This window comes from Siniperca chuatsi, linkage group LG16 (genome assembly GCF_020085105.1).
Source record: "Siniperca chuatsi isolate FFG_IHB_CAS linkage group LG16, ASM2008510v1, whole genome shotgun sequence".
NCBI classification, from domain to species: domain Eukaryota; kingdom Metazoa; phylum Chordata; class Actinopteri; order Centrarchiformes; family Sinipercidae; genus Siniperca; species Siniperca chuatsi.
The window spans coordinates 9,010,696-9,028,565 of NC_058057.1; the positions used below are offsets into that span (position 1 = coordinate 9,010,696).

General features: G+C 41.4%; 1 protein-coding gene across 2 annotated transcripts; it reads left to right on the plus strand.

Annotated features, from left to right (window-relative positions):
• Nucleotides 1-8,271: 8,271 nt before the first annotated feature.
• Nucleotides 8,272-17,868, plus strand: snw1 (SNW domain containing 1). 2 transcript variants are annotated; one of them, XM_044169615.1, is made up of 14 exons: nucleotides 8,272-8,425; nucleotides 8,904-9,057; nucleotides 9,208-9,369; nucleotides 9,944-10,039; nucleotides 10,432-10,538; nucleotides 10,813-10,917; nucleotides 12,546-12,615; nucleotides 12,745-12,810; nucleotides 13,054-13,170; nucleotides 13,293-13,434; nucleotides 14,158-14,263; nucleotides 15,046-15,163; nucleotides 15,669-15,832; nucleotides 17,074-17,868. In XM_044169615.1, exons 1-14 carry the CDS (start codon nucleotides 8,412-8,414, stop codon nucleotides 17,264-17,266), a joined length of 1,614 nt encoding a protein of 537 aa, XP_044025550.1. In that variant the 5' UTR covers nucleotides 8,272-8,411; the 3' UTR covers nucleotides 17,267-17,868. The 2 variants fall into 2 exon arrangements, with proteins under 2 accessions (XP_044025550.1, XP_044025551.1); XM_044169616.1 differs by having other exon boundaries at nucleotides 14,161-14,263.
• Nucleotides 17,869-17,870: the final 2 nt, after the last annotated feature.

The following is a 17,870-nucleotide window of genomic DNA, read 5'->3' on the forward strand; positions in this document are numbered from 1 at the left end:
ATAGTTTGTTTAATCAGTACAAAAACCAAACCCCACAAGTTTTGGTTTTATGGGGGTTATGTGCCAGACTATTTCTTGGCTGGTGTGAAACGGCAAATTGTCATTTTTACACTTCGAAATGAGATATAACATTAATTAATTATTAAAATTATCAGTGTTGAGCAAGTTCCTACTCACTGAAAAAGTAATTACATTACTTTACTACTAAGCAGAAAAAGTAATTAGTAACATTAGTTGACTACTCGTTACTTTACTTTACTTCACACGTCACATCTTCTGTATTTAACACATGAAGAAATTAAAAAGGAGACATTTTGGTTTAAGGAGAAGCCAGCCTACAGTTTACAGGGATTTACTGACCATCCACAGCTAGCTTAACGTTAGCCCAGAGGACTGCACACACACACACACACACACACACACACACACACACACACACACACACACTCCAACTCTGAATAAAACTTGAAAAAAGCAACCCAGCTAAAATTACACAACATATAAATTAGACAACTTTGGAGTTACCAGGAGTTGCATTTCTCCTCTTTTTGTAGAGGCTAACTGCTACATCTCCAGCCCTTGCATCAATCTAACACATACCGGACCACTTGATATCAACCCATCCAACTCCTGTTAAGACAGCAAACAAGCCAACTCCAAAATGTCAAAGTAACTGACCGTTACTGGGATAAGTAAATGTAATGTAATTACTGAATTTCACATTGTAATCCCTTACAGTACTCGTTACTGAAAAAAGGAATAACATTACTATAATTTGCTCCTAAGTGATACATTACTGCCCAACATTGTTAATTAGTCAGCTTTGCTGGTAGGTGGATTTTGTTTAGAGCCAGGCTAGTTGTTTCCCCCTGCTTCCAGTCTTTATGCTAAGCTAAAAAGTTAATCAGCTGCTGGCAGTAGCTTATTTACTGTACAGAGGTGAGAGCAGGATCGATCTTCTCATCTAACTCTTGGCAAGAAAGCAAAGAAGCACATTTTCATTTTTGACATATGCATTTCTCTAAATAATCAGTCAACATAAAGGTTTTGGACTAATGACATTACGAAGGGCTTGCGTTGCACGTGCCAACATTCTATCATTAAATTCCAGCTCTACACGGCGGAACAAACTCTGACCATCGCAGCTGTGTCCCTTCTTCCTCAGAAGACGACACCAGCTGATCTGCTACCAGGTATGTGTGGGGCACAGCTGCACATCCTAACTCCCGTCTCCTTTACCTGTCGAAAGCAGTTAGGGCGGAGTGGCCCCATCGCACCAGCCGCTACCGAAACATGTCATGTGGTTGCTGTGGAAAATACAGCCGTCCCTAGGTGAACCTCGCTGGCACTTATTCTGATAATGAGGTCCATTTCAGAACACTGTGGCTGCCTGTGGTGGGGTAGTTAAGGGTAGGGTTGAGGGAGCATGGGTAGAAGGGGGTGAACAGAGGAAATGTAGATGGAATGGAAGTGCGTAAAATTTGGGGGTGGACCGCCTCGGGGAACCTCCATGCATAAAGATGAAAGCACAGGGGCCAACGTTGCTCCAACAAATCAATCAGACAGTGGTTGGAGGGCGCAGCTGTCCTGGCAGTTCCCCAACTGTGACAGGAATATGTCCCATATACAGCTGTGTGTGTGTGTGTGTGTGTGTGTCTGTGAACAGATTTGTGTGCAACTATGTCCACTGACACACATAGAGGAATCATGCACCCCACCACATACACACACACCATACTAGATTCTGTCTCAAGTTACACACTCAGAAACATAATTCTCTGATTGCTTGGATTATTGTTACAAAACCAACAGCAGATGCACTGTGCTGCTCTTTTTCCTGCTTTGTTGTGTACACTGAGTTCCAAGTGATACGTTTTCTACAACAGATCCTACAAGTTAGTGCCCTGTGAGCCCCAAGTACCGCATCACCTGATTTTCTTTCCCTTTTTTTCTCGTACTGAATTGTGATACCTTTACTGAACATAAAACGGAGCAGAAAATGAGGCTGAACCACGGACGCTTAAACTTGCCTTTCAAATCCTTTGCTTCACTTCGAGGGCTCTGTCTCAAATCTGGAGCGATACATATCTGCACTGCTGTAGACGCTGCTGCTGCTGCTCACTATCAGCGCTCTTCATCGAGCGACATGCTCTGGAGATTAGCCCTGTGCGCTGCTGCTCCTACCAGCACCGCCTCTATCTCCCTTTCCCCTTCTCAAGGTCACATCAGCGCCGAGGCGCCGAGCACCAGCGCTACGTGTGCGAAGGCATGAACGCAGCATGAAATGGGGTTTATCTCAGAGCAACTCCGCTTCCTTGTTTATTTGAACACACGCTGCAGGTTGAGTAATTGCGGAAAAAGGCTGTCAATGTGTGCTGAGAGCATTTTAATTAGCTCTCGTTTGCCCTCTCCACAACAAGCTCTCTCCGAATGACAAAGCAATTTTGCGTCTATTAGGAAATTAATGACTTCTCCTCCAAATTGGGAGGCCGATGATGGGACTGCTGATGGGAGTCCACCTCCCTCCTAGCACCCTGACTGGGATGTGCACTGCGCAAGTTGGAAAAAGTCCAAATACAGAAGGGGGAATAGTAGCCTATCTCAGATAACCCTGATGCTGATGTAAAGAGGCCCTGACTGGCTGCTGCTGGCTCCCTCTCTCTCACTCTCTGCTAATGCTTTCTCTGACATTCACACAGAACTGCGCACTAGCACACTCACATAGAAAAAAACATACAGTCGCCTGGAAAGCTACAGCATCATCTCGCCATTTCAATGCCTGTCTCTTTCTCATGCAAAACAGATGCAGTGTAGTAGAGCTCAGAGTCGTGGAAACACCTGCAAGCATCTTTGTTGTCACTTGTGAAAGTGAATGTGCTTGGATTTGTGTGTGAATGTGTGTGTGTGTGTGTGTGTGTGTGTGTGTGTGTGTGCAAGACTGTCAACCCAGCATTGAGTGGTGCTGCCATCTAGTGGTGGCTATATGAACTGAAGACCACACTGCATCTGATGTACATGACATGGTTCATTCATCATATAATAAGCCGATGGGTACACTGGGTACTGGGTACACATTGCTATATCACGTACTCATCCTTTAATTTATTAAAAAGGGCAACATGCAATTAAACAACCATGCATTCTATTCAATTTAGCTAATAAATTGTTCAGTCTAGCCATTACATCTAGATAAAAGAAAGTGTTTAACACATGATTCACAACCTTAAGATGTGTAAATGTGTTTATGCTGTTTGCATCACTGCGTAAACTACATGGTCATAAACACTGAATCATCACTTCGGCTGCAGACATAATCATCCATTCCGATGACCTAATTATGTCCAGAAGACAAATGTAGGCATGTTTCTAATAAAATAGCTCAAATCAGAATGACAAAATACTGGTACACAAAGATGAAGAGTAACTATTTTTACCTAACAGTGTGTCATGACCAACACCCCCTTCTGTGGGCTCCCTAGCTGCTCCCCTTGCATTAGATTAAAGGCTCCACTGGCAGTGCCTGCAGTTTATTTTGCCCTCATAAGCTGTGCAAGCCCTCTGCTGACCTTGTTTGGCCCTGTCTTTCTCTGGACTCCATCCGGATGCTGGCAAAGAGAAGCACTGAGCAGGAGTGACTCCACTCTGGGAAGGCCAGATAGCATGGCCCCCGGCTTCAACAACACTGGGTTAAGGTCAGTGGTAAAGGTTAAGGAGAATTTAGCAGCCATTAAAACAACTTAGAGTTTCTCTCAGTCTGCCTCTGCTTCTCTTAACCTGTCTGTTATGTCATCTTTGTATCCATCTTCTTTTCGCTTTCTCTATTTTCTTCCTCCTTTTTTCACAGTCTGAGGATTTTTCAATCACATACACTCAACAAAAATCCCAACAGCAATGTAACCGAGAAATATATAGATATACAGAGAAAGACAGTCTGTGAACATTACGCACTAATGACCAGTCAGGGATAACCAGCCAGCACACACAGTAGCTCTCCATACCTGTCTCCCGGATTTACGAATGATGTTTTGCCCAATATACAGGAACACACATCCATGTAATTCAAACTGAGTCCCTTCATCAAAACAGCTGCAGAGGGGAACAGCAACGACATTCACTGTGTAACCACATTTGACAGGTAAAGAGTGGATGGAAATAGACTTAAACTAATCTAAGACCATCTTCCTGCCATCTATAATCTAAGGTGACACATGGTAAGGAAGCTATGTGAGATTGTTATATTAGGTGGAGGGCTGCAGTGCAACAATGAATAAGCAAAGTGCCACTATAGCATTGCTTCACTTTGTCAAACATGCTGTGCCTCATGCAGTAAACGTCCTCTCGAGTACCTCAGTTTGTGTGTGTGCGTACATATTATGCATGCATGCGAATGTTTGTGTGTGTGTCTGTGCGTGCGCATCCACCAGACTGGGAACTGGCAGGCTGCTGACCCACTTTGAGTTGTTTACATTTTTCATCCCCCCCCAATGAGCAACCACAAGGTTCTTGCTTTCTCTCTCTCTCTCTCCTTTTCCCGTCTTCTTCCCGTTCTCCTCCCAGTATTTACCTGTAATAATTGTAACATGAATCATTTCCGACAGGGAGGAGCTCAGCTTTGAGAACAAACTCCCACTACAAGAGCCAGGGAGAGGAAGAAAAACTTTATTTTGACTCCCACAGCTCAAGCAACTGATGAGTTTACAAGCGCTCCCTGTGTCTCAGTGTTTACCTTTTGACTGATTTTAGTGGAAAACATCAGCGTCTGAGGTGGGCAGGGAACACAAGATGCTGAAAAGACAGTAACTTTGTGTTCTTTTTGTAATCTTTTTTTCCTTCAAATGAAAATTGCGATACAAAGATAATAGTACAGTCATACTAATAAATGAGGCATTGCATTCTAACAGGGTTGTAGATGCTAGACAAATGCCCTGAAAATGTGTGTGTACATACAATATTCAACTAATCATGATTTTTTTTTAATTCTCAGTGATTTGGAAAAGTATATATCACCATATATTTAGGTAAGGAAAATCACATGCGTAAAATATAATGGGTCAAATTGTAATTTTTCATTATATCAGTGGTTATTCTGGAAGAAATGTGACTTAATAATCAAACTAATATAATCAATCAAACTTTTTATTTTTAATATCAGGGTTGTGTGTCTTGATTTACACTTTTTCAAAAAGATCTACAGTATGATAAGAATTATAGATGATAAAAGAAAATGTCAATATATTGCTCAGCCCTAGATGAGCTTATTCAACCATATAGAGCTGTCCTTACAAAATAGTCTTTTTTTTTTTTGCTCAGTTCACTGTGTACAATTCACATTTGTAAGGGCAATCACATACAGTCTCTCACAAGGAAATAACAATAAATGTTATCAGCAGTTATTTTCAGGAATTACTGCAGAGACCTTTAGATTAGTTCAGGTTTAATTTGGTTCACTAAAACAGACCTGAAAAATGCTTATTTTCATTTCTCTGTTGTGCTGAATCCCAGGAGGTTCCGTCATTTTGCATGATATTATTCAGCTTCTTCATATTCCTCTTATCTCTTCAAAAAGTGCAAATACAGCGCTTGCTTTTACCTATTGTCTGGTTCCGGAAGCGGACAGAGCTCTAGTCCATTTGATGCTTCATGTAACAGAGGATTTACAACCAACCAGAAGAAAGCAAACAAGTGCTATAATGTGGGGGGTTGGGGATCAGGATCTACTGCACATGACATGTATGCAAAGTTTTGCTACAGGCGGAGGTTGGACATCACAGACACTGGTAACCATTCCCAGTCAGGAGAAAAATTCTGGAGGCTGAGCCCTCTAACAAGCTTTCCCTGCTAAAATACTAGTAGCTGGAGACCTAGTAAATGAAGAACTTACCTGGCTGGCTCAACCCAATCATAGTCTGCGAGCATGAGGTGTCAAGCCGTTGGAGCCTCATTAAACGGCTCTGTCTGCATGAAGTAGGCCTATTTACAATTTGTAACAATCAGTTTAAAGGGTGAATGATGACTACTTACGTGTCTGTCGATTTTGCTGGTCCCTCTGTACCCTACAGCGACACTGAAGATGGGGCATGTGATGGCAATGAGGTACCGCAGAGTATGTGTTGCCTTACTCAGCCCCACACCCTTCTATTACTGGGAGCGTTAACGTAGCCAGTAGCACTGCTACCTCCATGTCGGCTCGCGTCAAAGCCCTCTGCCACAACTCCAACTTAAGCAACACAGCTGGCAGCACGTGGATGCCCCCTCCCATTGTTAATCTGGCTGCATGATGAAGACAATGAAAATTGTTTTGCTTGTTGTTATGGTCTGACCTTAAACTGATGAGTATATAGTATATAGTATTCCACCAAATGCTGCTTCTTAGTCAAAAGAGAATTAGAACCTGTGTCTTTTTTCACAGGTTATATATTTAATTCAGAGGAATTCAAGGAAATTGAATCAATGTGCTGCTGTTTGAGGTATGTGACATAACTATTGTTAAAAAATGTTCCACCCAAAATTTGAATTTAAACATCTCCCACCACCCTCAAGAAAACACTCAAAAATCTAAAGCACTGCTTATAAACTCCCTGGAGGGTGAGTCAGCTGAGTGGTTGAACTCCACTCCATCAGCCATCCTGCAGCAAGTCCAGGGATTGGCAGACAGAATGGTATAGAGCTCCTCAATGCCAAATGCCAGGCACGGTCGAAAAGAGAAGCACCCAGATGATTGGGTTTATTAAAAGCTTTCTTGTCCCGTGCCACAGCCTGGTGATTGATCTCCTTTGACGTGTCCTTTTACCCTGTGTCACATTAATAAACTACGTCTCTGCTGAGAGACTGACAGACTGCCTCCTCCTCCGAGAAACAGAGAGGGAGAGGAAGGAAGAAAGATGGGAAGAGAACAGAGACAGAGGAGATGGGGAGATGGAAAAGATGCAGACACCCAGATAAAAGCATTGGCGCTGAAAGAAAGAAAGTGAGTCAGACACAGCAAAATGAGGAAGACCAACAAGTGCCAGTCATTCACAGCAGGGATGTCACTTTTATCGCTGATCATTATGGCAGGAGTGCCTGAGTCAAGATATTCATCACATTCGTCACACCAGGAGGGTCTATTATGACGATATTACATAATTCTCCTATTGCATTCCAAGCGAAACATACAGTATATGCCTTACTGGCAACTGGTGCTGGAACGGCTTAAGGTTTTCCAGAGGATAATGTCAGCTGTCCTTCCTGCTTATGCTGCCTCACTGCTCTGTACGTAGAACCAGGTAGAATCAGTTAGTGCCAACAACCCCAGAAAAATCTAATGTTTGCACTACAGGAGTAACCCTGGTGTGGAGTACTGCTATCAACCAAGTGCTTATCAGTAACCCTGAGAATAGACGAAGCTATGGCCCATTCGCCTTTAAAAACTATCTACAATAAGAAGGAATTCAGGTGTTGTAAACCATAGACGGGTTTGGAGGATGTGTGCAGTGCACAGGGGGGAAAACTAAATTGCTACAATGTCGTCATAGCTTATATATGGACATTTTCAGTATTTAGAAATAAAGCAACAGCAAAAAGGACTATAAATAAAAAACAACTCATTCTTACATTTCCAAAACCTTTTTACAACACACCACAATTTGAGAGACATATGTCTGCTCTGGCTAGCTAACATATACATAGACATATATGTATATATGTACATACTTATTATGTATGTATGTATGTATATAATATTCTATTAGTAAAGTCAGCATTTATGAAGTGTGTTAAGTTTATGCAAAACCTCATATTAGATGACTACAGTGTATACAGGCAAGGCTTCATTCATAAGAAACTATGTCAATACAGGATTTATTATTTTGGAGAGAAAATGCAGAGAAATTCAAACTGCTTTGTTAAATTACTTTTAAGCTTGTCGTGAGAGGCTAAAACTTCTCCTGACTATAATAGCTGCATTTCCCCGTTTCTTGAAGAGATGTGACATTCCCCCACAGGTACATTATGTACCACTATATGGTGGAAACCCACAAAAAACTCACTTTAGATCTTGACCTATATTGGGTCAAGTTGGTCTAGAAGTTTGTGATAGTTTCTATTTTGTTGGTGGGAAATTACATTATTTTACCAGTATGATGGTGGCCCTAAAACCATATTGTCTATTCTATTGGATTATATTCTCTCTCTCACTCAAATAAGATTTATTGGCATACACTTTGATGTTACATTGCCAAAGCTAAATTTCATGTTGTTGAATATTACATTTATAAAAGAAAACAAAATAGAAAAATAATCCCAAGACGACGAATATCTTACACAGCAAAACTATTTAGAATACACATAAAGTTTCAGAAAAAGGTCAAGCAAAATCGATTCTATTCTCACACCGCGCATGCCCAGTTCATCGCTAAGGAAGAAAGGGGAACATGTCTTTGACGAGGTGAGTACCGCGACCAGGCCTTTTGTGTTTTTAATTCATGAAATAGTATCATATGTCGTTTCCACGTCATGGTGTACGATGTATAGATTACCTTTAATATTTCACATTGATGTTGTTGGTCTGCCCGCTAACGTTTCCTTGTTTTAATCGAAGCTAATGGAATCAGCTAACGCCAGCTAGCTGAAAGCTAAACATTTGGCATTAGCTAGCTAGCTTAGCAGCACGCAGCCATGGCCACAACATAAGTGTATCAACTTGTCGTGTGCTAGCTACATGCATCAGTTTGGTCACTGAAAAGTGTAACGATATGTAGCCTGACTGTTAGCTTGCTGGCTAGCAGTTTTAACACTTTTTAAAATAACGCAGCTGCGGAAAGGTATTAATGGGTGTCGCTGTCGGCTAACGCTAGCTAGGGCTTACAGCAGTTGAGCTACTATACAAAACAATGAGACTTAAACACGTATTGTTTTGTGTCCAGCTTTTTACCGGCGCCAACCCAGCTGTCTCAGGACCAGCTGGAGGCAGAGGAGAGGCTCCGGGCCCAAAAGTCCTATTCTACCGCCCTGGTTTCGTCCCGCAGAGAGCCCCCTCCTTATGGACACAGAAAAGGCTGGGTGCCTCGCTCACTTGAGGTAAATCCGTTTATTTTCTCAGTAGATAGTTATCTCAAACATGATAAAACTGTTGGGACGGGTTTTCTCATTTGTTTGGTAGTGGCTGGGGGATTTTCAGTCCATCAAGTCCATCTTCTAATTTTTGCTGTGAAATCTGTGTTTCTGTAGGACTTTGGAGATGGAGGAGCTTTCCCAGAGATCCATGTGGCCCAGTTTCCTCTGGAGATGGGTAGGAAGAAGAAGACATCCAATGCCTTGGCAGTGCAGGTTGATGCTGAAGGAAAGATCAAATATGACGCCATCGCCAGACAAGGACAGGGCAAGGATAAGGTATAAAGTCAAATGACTGTTTCAGCAAGGATGCTTTCCACACTCATTTAAAAATGTATCCATGCATAACTTGAAAAATATGAAGCATAGATTAAATTACAAGACTGGTCAAATTCTGTCTGAAGATGGTAGTTTAGGTCAAAAGGACAATGAGTGGACACACCTTAAAATGGCTAAAATGGTAAGTTTGGTAAATCACATTAAGATGAGAGACCCCTGGACACATCTTTCTATTAACAGTAAATTATTATAATAGTTGCTCACAGGTCTCAGTCTTAGTCAGCTTCATACAACACTTGCCATTGAATCTAGTAGGCTTGACAAAATCCAGCTTGGTTTCAGTGCCAGAGTTGCAATCTTATTGTTAATCACCTACGCTGACAATATCTTAAAACAAAATCAGTGATGATGCAAATATTTTATATGTCCCCTTTCATTTGCAGTATACACAGAAAACATCGTATTATGATACACATTGTCAAAACAATCCATTGCCATTGTGCATAGCATTTCCTGATGTGATTAGTTAGTTATTTCTAAGCATTTCAGCATTTCTCGTCTTTCACTGTTGCAGGTGATCTTCAGTAAGTACACAGACCTTCTTCCAAAGGAAGTTCTGAATGAAGACACTCCAGAACTCCAGAAGCCTGATGAGGAGGCTGTAAAAGAGGTAAGTTATGCTGCAATGTGTATGTATGGGACAAAACTGATTTACAGGCAGGCTGCCATCAGATGAAGTTCTTCATGGGACTGTAGATTTGACTACTTACAGATCATACAACATTCTTTACACCATTTATCCAAGGAGAGCATTCAGTGTATTAATTTTATCCACTGGTCACTGCAAAAATAAAGCTGATGTTACTATGTGATCAACTATTTGATTTTGTAATTTAGTAAAATTATGTAAATTTAGAGTGAAAATGTTAACATTTTCTCACTATAATCAGAAATACACTGGTTTTGACAACCCTTTATTCAGTTTATACTTTACTGAGTTAGAATTCGATAAATCTGGTAAGCAGTTTACGTCTAAAGACGGTTGTTGTTGTGTCCCTGTAGCTGACGGAGAAGACCCGTGCTGCCCTGGACAAGCAGGTGTCTCAAAAGATCGCTGCTGCAATGCCTGTAAGAGCTGCAGACAAACAAGCTCCTGCACAGTACATCAGGTATGTATAAGAGTTTTAACAAACACCATTTTAGAACACATGAAGTCAGTAGAGGGAGTAGGATTGTTTCACGACTGTGAGTTCATATAATGCTACATTGATGTGGGATTGAAGGTAGTGATGAGAAAGATTCCCAGTTATGACATACAATGTTATGAAACACTTAAGTACATACTATTTATTAATTTAAATTAACGCCTGTATTGGTGTATTTGGGTGAAGGCAAAAGTTTTATGCGTGGTGACACATTTCTTCCTCTCTGTCTCTCCCCAAGATACACCCCGTCCCAGCAGGGAGTGGCTTTTAACTCAGGGGCCAAACAGAGGGTGATCCGCATGGTTGAAATGCAGAAAGATCCGATGGAGCCTCCACGTTTCAAGTAAGTAAAATGTGTCCAACACAGTAACTTGAAGCCATGTGTAAAGACTGGTTTGACATATTTAGATTATACAGGGTATTAATGTAATTAATAGAATTAATCTGTTTGGGGCTGTTTTGGACACAGTTGATCAGCCATTTTAATTCATAAAGTCGGTATTACATTTCTTCATGGTTGAACGAGCATTAAAACATTTTAGGACTGCAATGAGTCAAATAAAATCTGAATAATAAAACAGACAAAACAAACAAAAGACATGTTAGAAATAAAACTGTGTGCTAGCATTAATAAAAAGCTTGTTTTAATTTATTTTTTTAAGATACATTTTGAGAAGTGATTTAAAAGATGTCACTGATTCTGCAGCCTCAGATCTTCAGGCAGCAAGTTCCAGAGCTGAGGGGCCCAGTCACCTTTAGTTTTGAGCCAGGACTTAAGAACAGCCAGCAGAGCCCTGTGTGAGGATCTGAGGCTGTGCTCTTGCTCATAGGGGAGCAGTAATTCAGCAATATAATATATAGTATATATGATATATAAAAAAAAACAAAAAAAAAAACTTTGTCCTTCACCCTCCGCGGGTGGTCTCGTCCTTCGAGCTCGGGTCCTCTACCAGAGGCCTGGGAGCTTGAGGGTTCTGCGCAGTATCTTTGCTGTTCCCAGTACTGCACTCTTCTGGACCGAGATGTCTGGTGTTCTTCCAGGGATCTGCTGTAGCCACTCCTCCAGTATGGGGGTCACTGCTCCGAGTGCTCCGATGACCACGGGTACCACTGTTGCCTTCACCTTCCAGGCCTTCTCCAGCTCTTCTCTGAGCCCTTGGTACTTCTCTAATTTCTCATGTTCCTTTTTCCTGATGTTGCCATCGCTTGGTATTGCCACGTCAACCACAACGGCTTTCCTCTGCTGTTTGTCAACCACCACGATGTCAGGCTGGTTCGCCATTACCATTCTGTCAGTCTGGATCTGGAAGTCCCACAGGATCTTGGCTCGGTCATTCTCTACCACCTTTGGAGGTGTTTCCCACTTTGACCTCGGGGTTTCCAGTCCATACTCAGTGCAGATGTTCCTGTACACTATGCCAGCTACTTGGTTATGGCGCTCCATGTATGCTTTTCCTGCCAGCATCTTACACCCTGCAGTTATGTGCTGGATTGTCTCAGGGGCTTCTTTGCACAGCCTACACCTTGGGTCTTGTCTGGTGTGGTAGATCTGGGCCTCTATTGCTCTGGTGTTCAGGACCTGCTCCTGTGCAGCCATGATGAGTGCCTCTGTGCTGTCCTTCAATCCAGCCCACTCTAGCCATTGGTAGGACTTCTTGATATCAGCCACTTCAGTTATGTTCCGGTGGTACATCCCGTGTAGGGGTTTGTCCTCCCATGATGGTCCTTCCTCCAGCACGTCTTCCTCTGTTCCCCATTGCCTGAGACATTCCCTGAGCATATATATATATATATATATATATATATATATATATATATATATATATATATATATATATATAAAATAAACTATTTTTCCTGTTGAAACCAGGTACTGTTTGACTACTGGCTTTTCAATACTTGTATTTTCCCTACCCCCTCAGTCTGATGAAAATGATGAAGAACTTTGATGGGTACAATTGTATGTTTCAGGATCAACAAGAAGATTCCTCGAGGGCCTCCCTCTCCCCCTGCCCCTGTCATGCATTCCCCAAGCAGAAAGGTACAGTTGGCTGAAATGTTGGAAACATTATGCTTTTCAGTACTTTCATGCTAGATTGACAAATCAAAATTAAGTTGCTTGCATTGTCCAAAAGATAGTATGTTTGACAGTTTCTCCCTTTTGTTGTAGATGACAGTTAAGGAGCAGCAGGAGTGGAAGATTCCTCCATGCATCTCCAACTGGAAAAACGCTAAGGTAATGTGACACCAGAATTAGTTGGAACACTTGGCTTTTTTGTATCTCTAAATGTCAAACACGTTGTGAGTATGTCATACAGACATATGTTTTTTTTTTCCCTAGGCTTGTTTGTTTGGTTTTTGATACACTGCACACACACATTGATTTTTAGGGCTCCAGAGCTTGTCATGGTATTTCCAGTTTCTTTGCCCTACTGCCTTTTCTTTCTCCTCTTCTCAATTCTTTCTCTCTATCTTTCAGGGCTACACCATTCCTCTTGACAAACGTCTGGCTGCTGATGGTAGGGGGTTGCAAACAGTTCACATCAATGAAAACTTTGCCAAGCTGGCCGAGGCACTCTACATTGCTGATAGAAAGGTACGCCACCATTGTCCCTGATCCATACGTGGTTCAGAATAGTTGCATTGTCTAAAATATGTACCTATTTTTTTTTTTACCCATATTTAAATGACATATTGAAATGCTGATTGTTTCCATAGGCCAGAGAGGCAGTGGAGATGAGAGCCCAGGTGGAGAAGAAGATGGCCCAGAAGGAGAAGGAAAAGAAGGAGGAGAAACTGAGGGAACTGGCCCAAATGGCTCGAGACCGCAGGGCAGGAATCAAAAGTCATGGGGACAAAGGTGAGTCCTGAAAATAAGGGCAAAAAGTTTATTATTTTTAAGCATATATGACTAGTTTGTGTGTTGTGTGTGTGGTTTTCTGAGTGAGTGGAGCAGACTCTGTTGACAGTGCTGTTGCCAGTTCCAAATCTGGAACACGAGTGGCATAAGTGATGACAACATTTTTCACTCTGCCAGTTTTGACTGGACCAGTAAGCTGTGAAATGATGTTTTCGCTTCCCTACTGATAATTCACATATTTTGAGAAGAAAAATCAATGTTGCATGTCCTGTTTTTGTACATACTTGTTGAATGCCCATTTAGATACATCACATCACATTGAATCAGAATGCAAAATCAGAATTAACATTTTTGTTATAAATGCCACCATCTGTCATCTGTGTTTCTGTCCTGCAAGTTTCTCTTCACTTAATCTTCCCTCACCTGCTGTGTATCAATCCCCTGCCTCACATTTCTTTCATTCCTATACTATGTATTTCTTTTCCATTATCCCTAACATCATCCATAACCCACCTCCACTTTTTCTCACCTGTCTTCTCATGTCTCTCTCCCTCTCTATCCCCACATTTCTTTTCACCTCTGCACTTTCACTGCACCATTTCACGTCATCTGTCTCCCACTCCTATCCTCATGTGGTTTTATTTCTTTAAAAAAAATGTCCTTTTTGTTTCTTTGCACCCTCTTTCCTTCCATCCGTCCATCTCTCCCCACCGTCTCACGCAGCAGGCGGCGAGGACGGCGAGGCCAGGGAGCGTGACGAGATCCGCCATGAAAGAAGGAAAGACAGACAGCACGACAGGAACATTTCCAGGGCTGCTCCCGATAAGAGGTGCTGGACACGCACTTTAAACACACCGCATGTGAACTCACCCACCCCTCCTCTCTGCATATACACACACAGCCACACAGATGCACTGCTCACTGCTGAATCATTCATGGGGCCAGCAGTAATACTGAACAAACACAGCAGGATCCAGCAGAGTGCTCCGGCAGTAGTTCTTGTCTGCAATGATCCACAGACTGTTTGTGCATGTGGGATGCGTGATCAGTGTGTATTTGTGTGTTAAGTGTGTGTGTGTGCACTGTCAGGTTGTCAATTGATAGAACTGTGGGTCCCTGGAGGAGTGTAGGAATTGAAATTCAGAGGAGACCTCATTACAATCACAATTCCAGCTGTTAGAAAGCAGAAACCTTGTTATCTTAAAATTACCTTTCACTTAACTTTGAGATGGCTGTTTGCTGAAGGACAGTCAAGATGTTTAAGTCTCCAAGAACTTCATTTTCTATTACATACACATATTTCATCATAGACTAAAGCTTTAATGGCAAAATCCTACAACTTTTTGAAAATATATGATTTTAGAAGTTTCCTTATGTTATATCTCATAGGCATACATAAAATTGTAGCCAGTATCGTATTGTATATTGTGTAACACGACACCGTGAAATTACGATTCCCTCATGACTTCAGAGTTTTGATGACACAGCACTAAAAATATTGAATTTCTTTGTAGAAATGTAATATTATTACTTTCTAGCAAGTTTCTAGCAGTTATTTTTCCTATATTTTCATGTGTGTGTGTGTCATATTCATTTTGTTCTCTGTCCCAGGTCGAAGCTGCAGAGAGACCAGGACAGGGACATCAGCGAGCTCATTGCTCTGGGTGTGCCCAACCCTCGTTCCGCCAGTGAGGCCCAGTACGACCAGAGACTCTTCAATCAGAGCAAGGTTAGAATATATCATACCTACTTTATTACATCAATATAGACTTAAATAGTTTGTGTTGACTGGACAAAAATATTGAAATGTACTGTAAAGACTGAATACCCAGCTCTGCAACATGAGGAAACATTTCCAAATAGACGTGCAGTATGTCAAGGTAAGAGAGACAGTTGCTTTGAGTTCAGGTTTTCAAACATCTGTTCCAGTCTGCATGTAAAAAAAAAAAAAAAAAAAAAGTTAGTTTAGGTTAGTTTCACCTCCAGTGTTGGGCTGAAGTGGTAGTCTCCAGTGGTTTGTCTTTTGAGTAATTCGATCCCCAAATACAAGGAAGCCACGCCTCATAATCCTTTTTTACAAATGTTTTTTTCTTGGGTACAAAAGGGAAGCAAAAGGCAGCTAAGAGATTTATTTGCAGGCAGAAACTCCCCTCAAAAGATTTAGCGATTTCCTTGTTGTGCAACTTGTGTATTTTTCTAAAAGTCACTCTTCCTCTCTCTCTCTCTCTGTCCAGGGTATGGATAGTGGTTTTGCCGGTGGTGAGGACGAAACATACAACGTGTACGACCAGCCGTTCCGCGGCGGCAGAGACATGGCTTCTAACATCTACCGGCCCAGCAAGAATATAGACAAGGACGCCTACACAGATGACTTTGACACACTCATGCACAACAACAGGTACTATGGATTACTTTGTTTTTCTTAACATATATTTATTTGACTAATTTGGCTATTTAAATGTTGTCATTATTACATCCCTGTTCACATTTGTCATGAAAAAAAATTGCATACATGACACACCACTGAGCAGAGAAACGATTTTGAATCAGTGGTTTCTGAAAAAGCAAAATGGTTCACACATATAAGACGTGTATATGTGTAGTACTAGGTTCATTTTTCATTTTTGTATGGTGGACATTACTCAAGAATACACAATGAAAAGTTTGTGCCTACCTTATTTATTAGCAACCTCTGGTATAATTGCATATTAATGGAGTAAATGTGATGTGAGCCTTTTATCGAATTTACATACCTATTAATGAGGGAAAACATTAGTTTGTAACCCCTATAACTTAATTACATTATTCAAATTATTTGCTTAACTGGCTGTGTTTTTCATCGTGATTGTCACAGGGCATTCACCAAATGAAGCCAAAGAGTTCATTTCAAAAACTGAAGTTGAAATATAATATTTCTGGCGTATGGGTAAAAATTCCCTAAAATTATTTCACAGTCCACTGTGCATCCCAAACTTCATGTTTACCATTGCTGGTTTGAAAACAGTTCACTTTTCTAAAATCAAATTTAGGACTGTTATATTTATCAGGCTGCTAACATGACTGCTGACGTTTTAACCTTCTCGGTTATAATTATAAAAAAATAACAATAAAAGGCTGAATCATTTTGAGGTCATTCTGGCCTTATTTTGAGGCACGAGGCAAGCGTGCACATGATGTCCCAGCAGGAGCCCTTGTCCTTGGGGCAGCAGTGCCACACTCTACTAGCCGTGCATAGCCTGTCCCATATGTTTAGTCACCAGCTTGTCATTGTCCTCTAGGAATGTTTGGCTGGCTGCAGGGTGTTACACCGTTGTGCAAAACATAGACAAGAAAATCTTTGACTTAAGAAAATTCCCTAAGACATAAAAACATATGTTCCATGGAATACGCTGATACTTTGGATCCAGCCCTGTATTTCTTCTCGTAGAAAATTTGTTGAACAAGAAGCAACCTGCTAGCAGTTAGCTTGTAGTTTCAACACTTTGTCCTCTTTCCTGCTTTGAGGATACCTGAAGGACAAAAAACAAGCACAACATAATGGAAAAATTAAGATTGTCAGTGACCACCAAATCAGTGGGACAAACTATGAATTTGCTGCCCACTGTAATGATCTTTTCTTCTTTTCCTGTCCACCTTCAGGTTTGTTCCAGACAAAGAGTTCTCAGGTGCCGACCATGGGCAGAGGCGGGACGGACCAGTCCAGTTTGAGGAAGATCCCTTCGGCCTGGACAAGTTCTTGGAGGAGGCCAAGCAGCACGGAGGCTCCAAGAGGCCTTCCACCAGTGGCCGCTCAAAGGACGACTACCACGACAAGAAACGCAGGAAGGAGTGAGAGCGGCCGGGCACAGAGTCCATGTAGGGCAGCTGCTAGCATGTTGGAGAACAGGGAGGTAGAGAGATGTTTTAATATACTCATGTCTCTGTCAGGAATGGTCTGTCAGATTTATTTTCTTTCAGTGTGAGAGAAGGTGAAAGATTGTGAAAGATTCTTTTTTTTTTTTTTTTTCCCACATTGTTGTTTACTCGGCTCTATTCAGAATATGTTGAGCATTCAATGTCATGCTAAATATGAGTTAAGTATGTGTGAGATCTGCATCTGAAAACATCTTTCTGTATAGTGCAGCAAATGTCATTTCAGATGCGGATAGTAATATTTGGTGATATTTCATTTTTATTTTTTAACATGTACACAGAGTAAACCCAACAGAAACTCAACAGGAGCTGTTCATATTTACCCTTTTCTCATTTGTCCCCCACCTTTCCCCCCTTTTGAGTTTTTGTCAACTGTGTTTGTGTATTTGTGAGCACAGTTACAGCCCATATTTGATGACAGATATGTACAGCAGTATAAACTAATCTGTAAGATGTAAAGCAAACCAGCTTTATAATTCTTGTACATTACTACCAATGGAATAAATTTCATATAGTGTGTAATT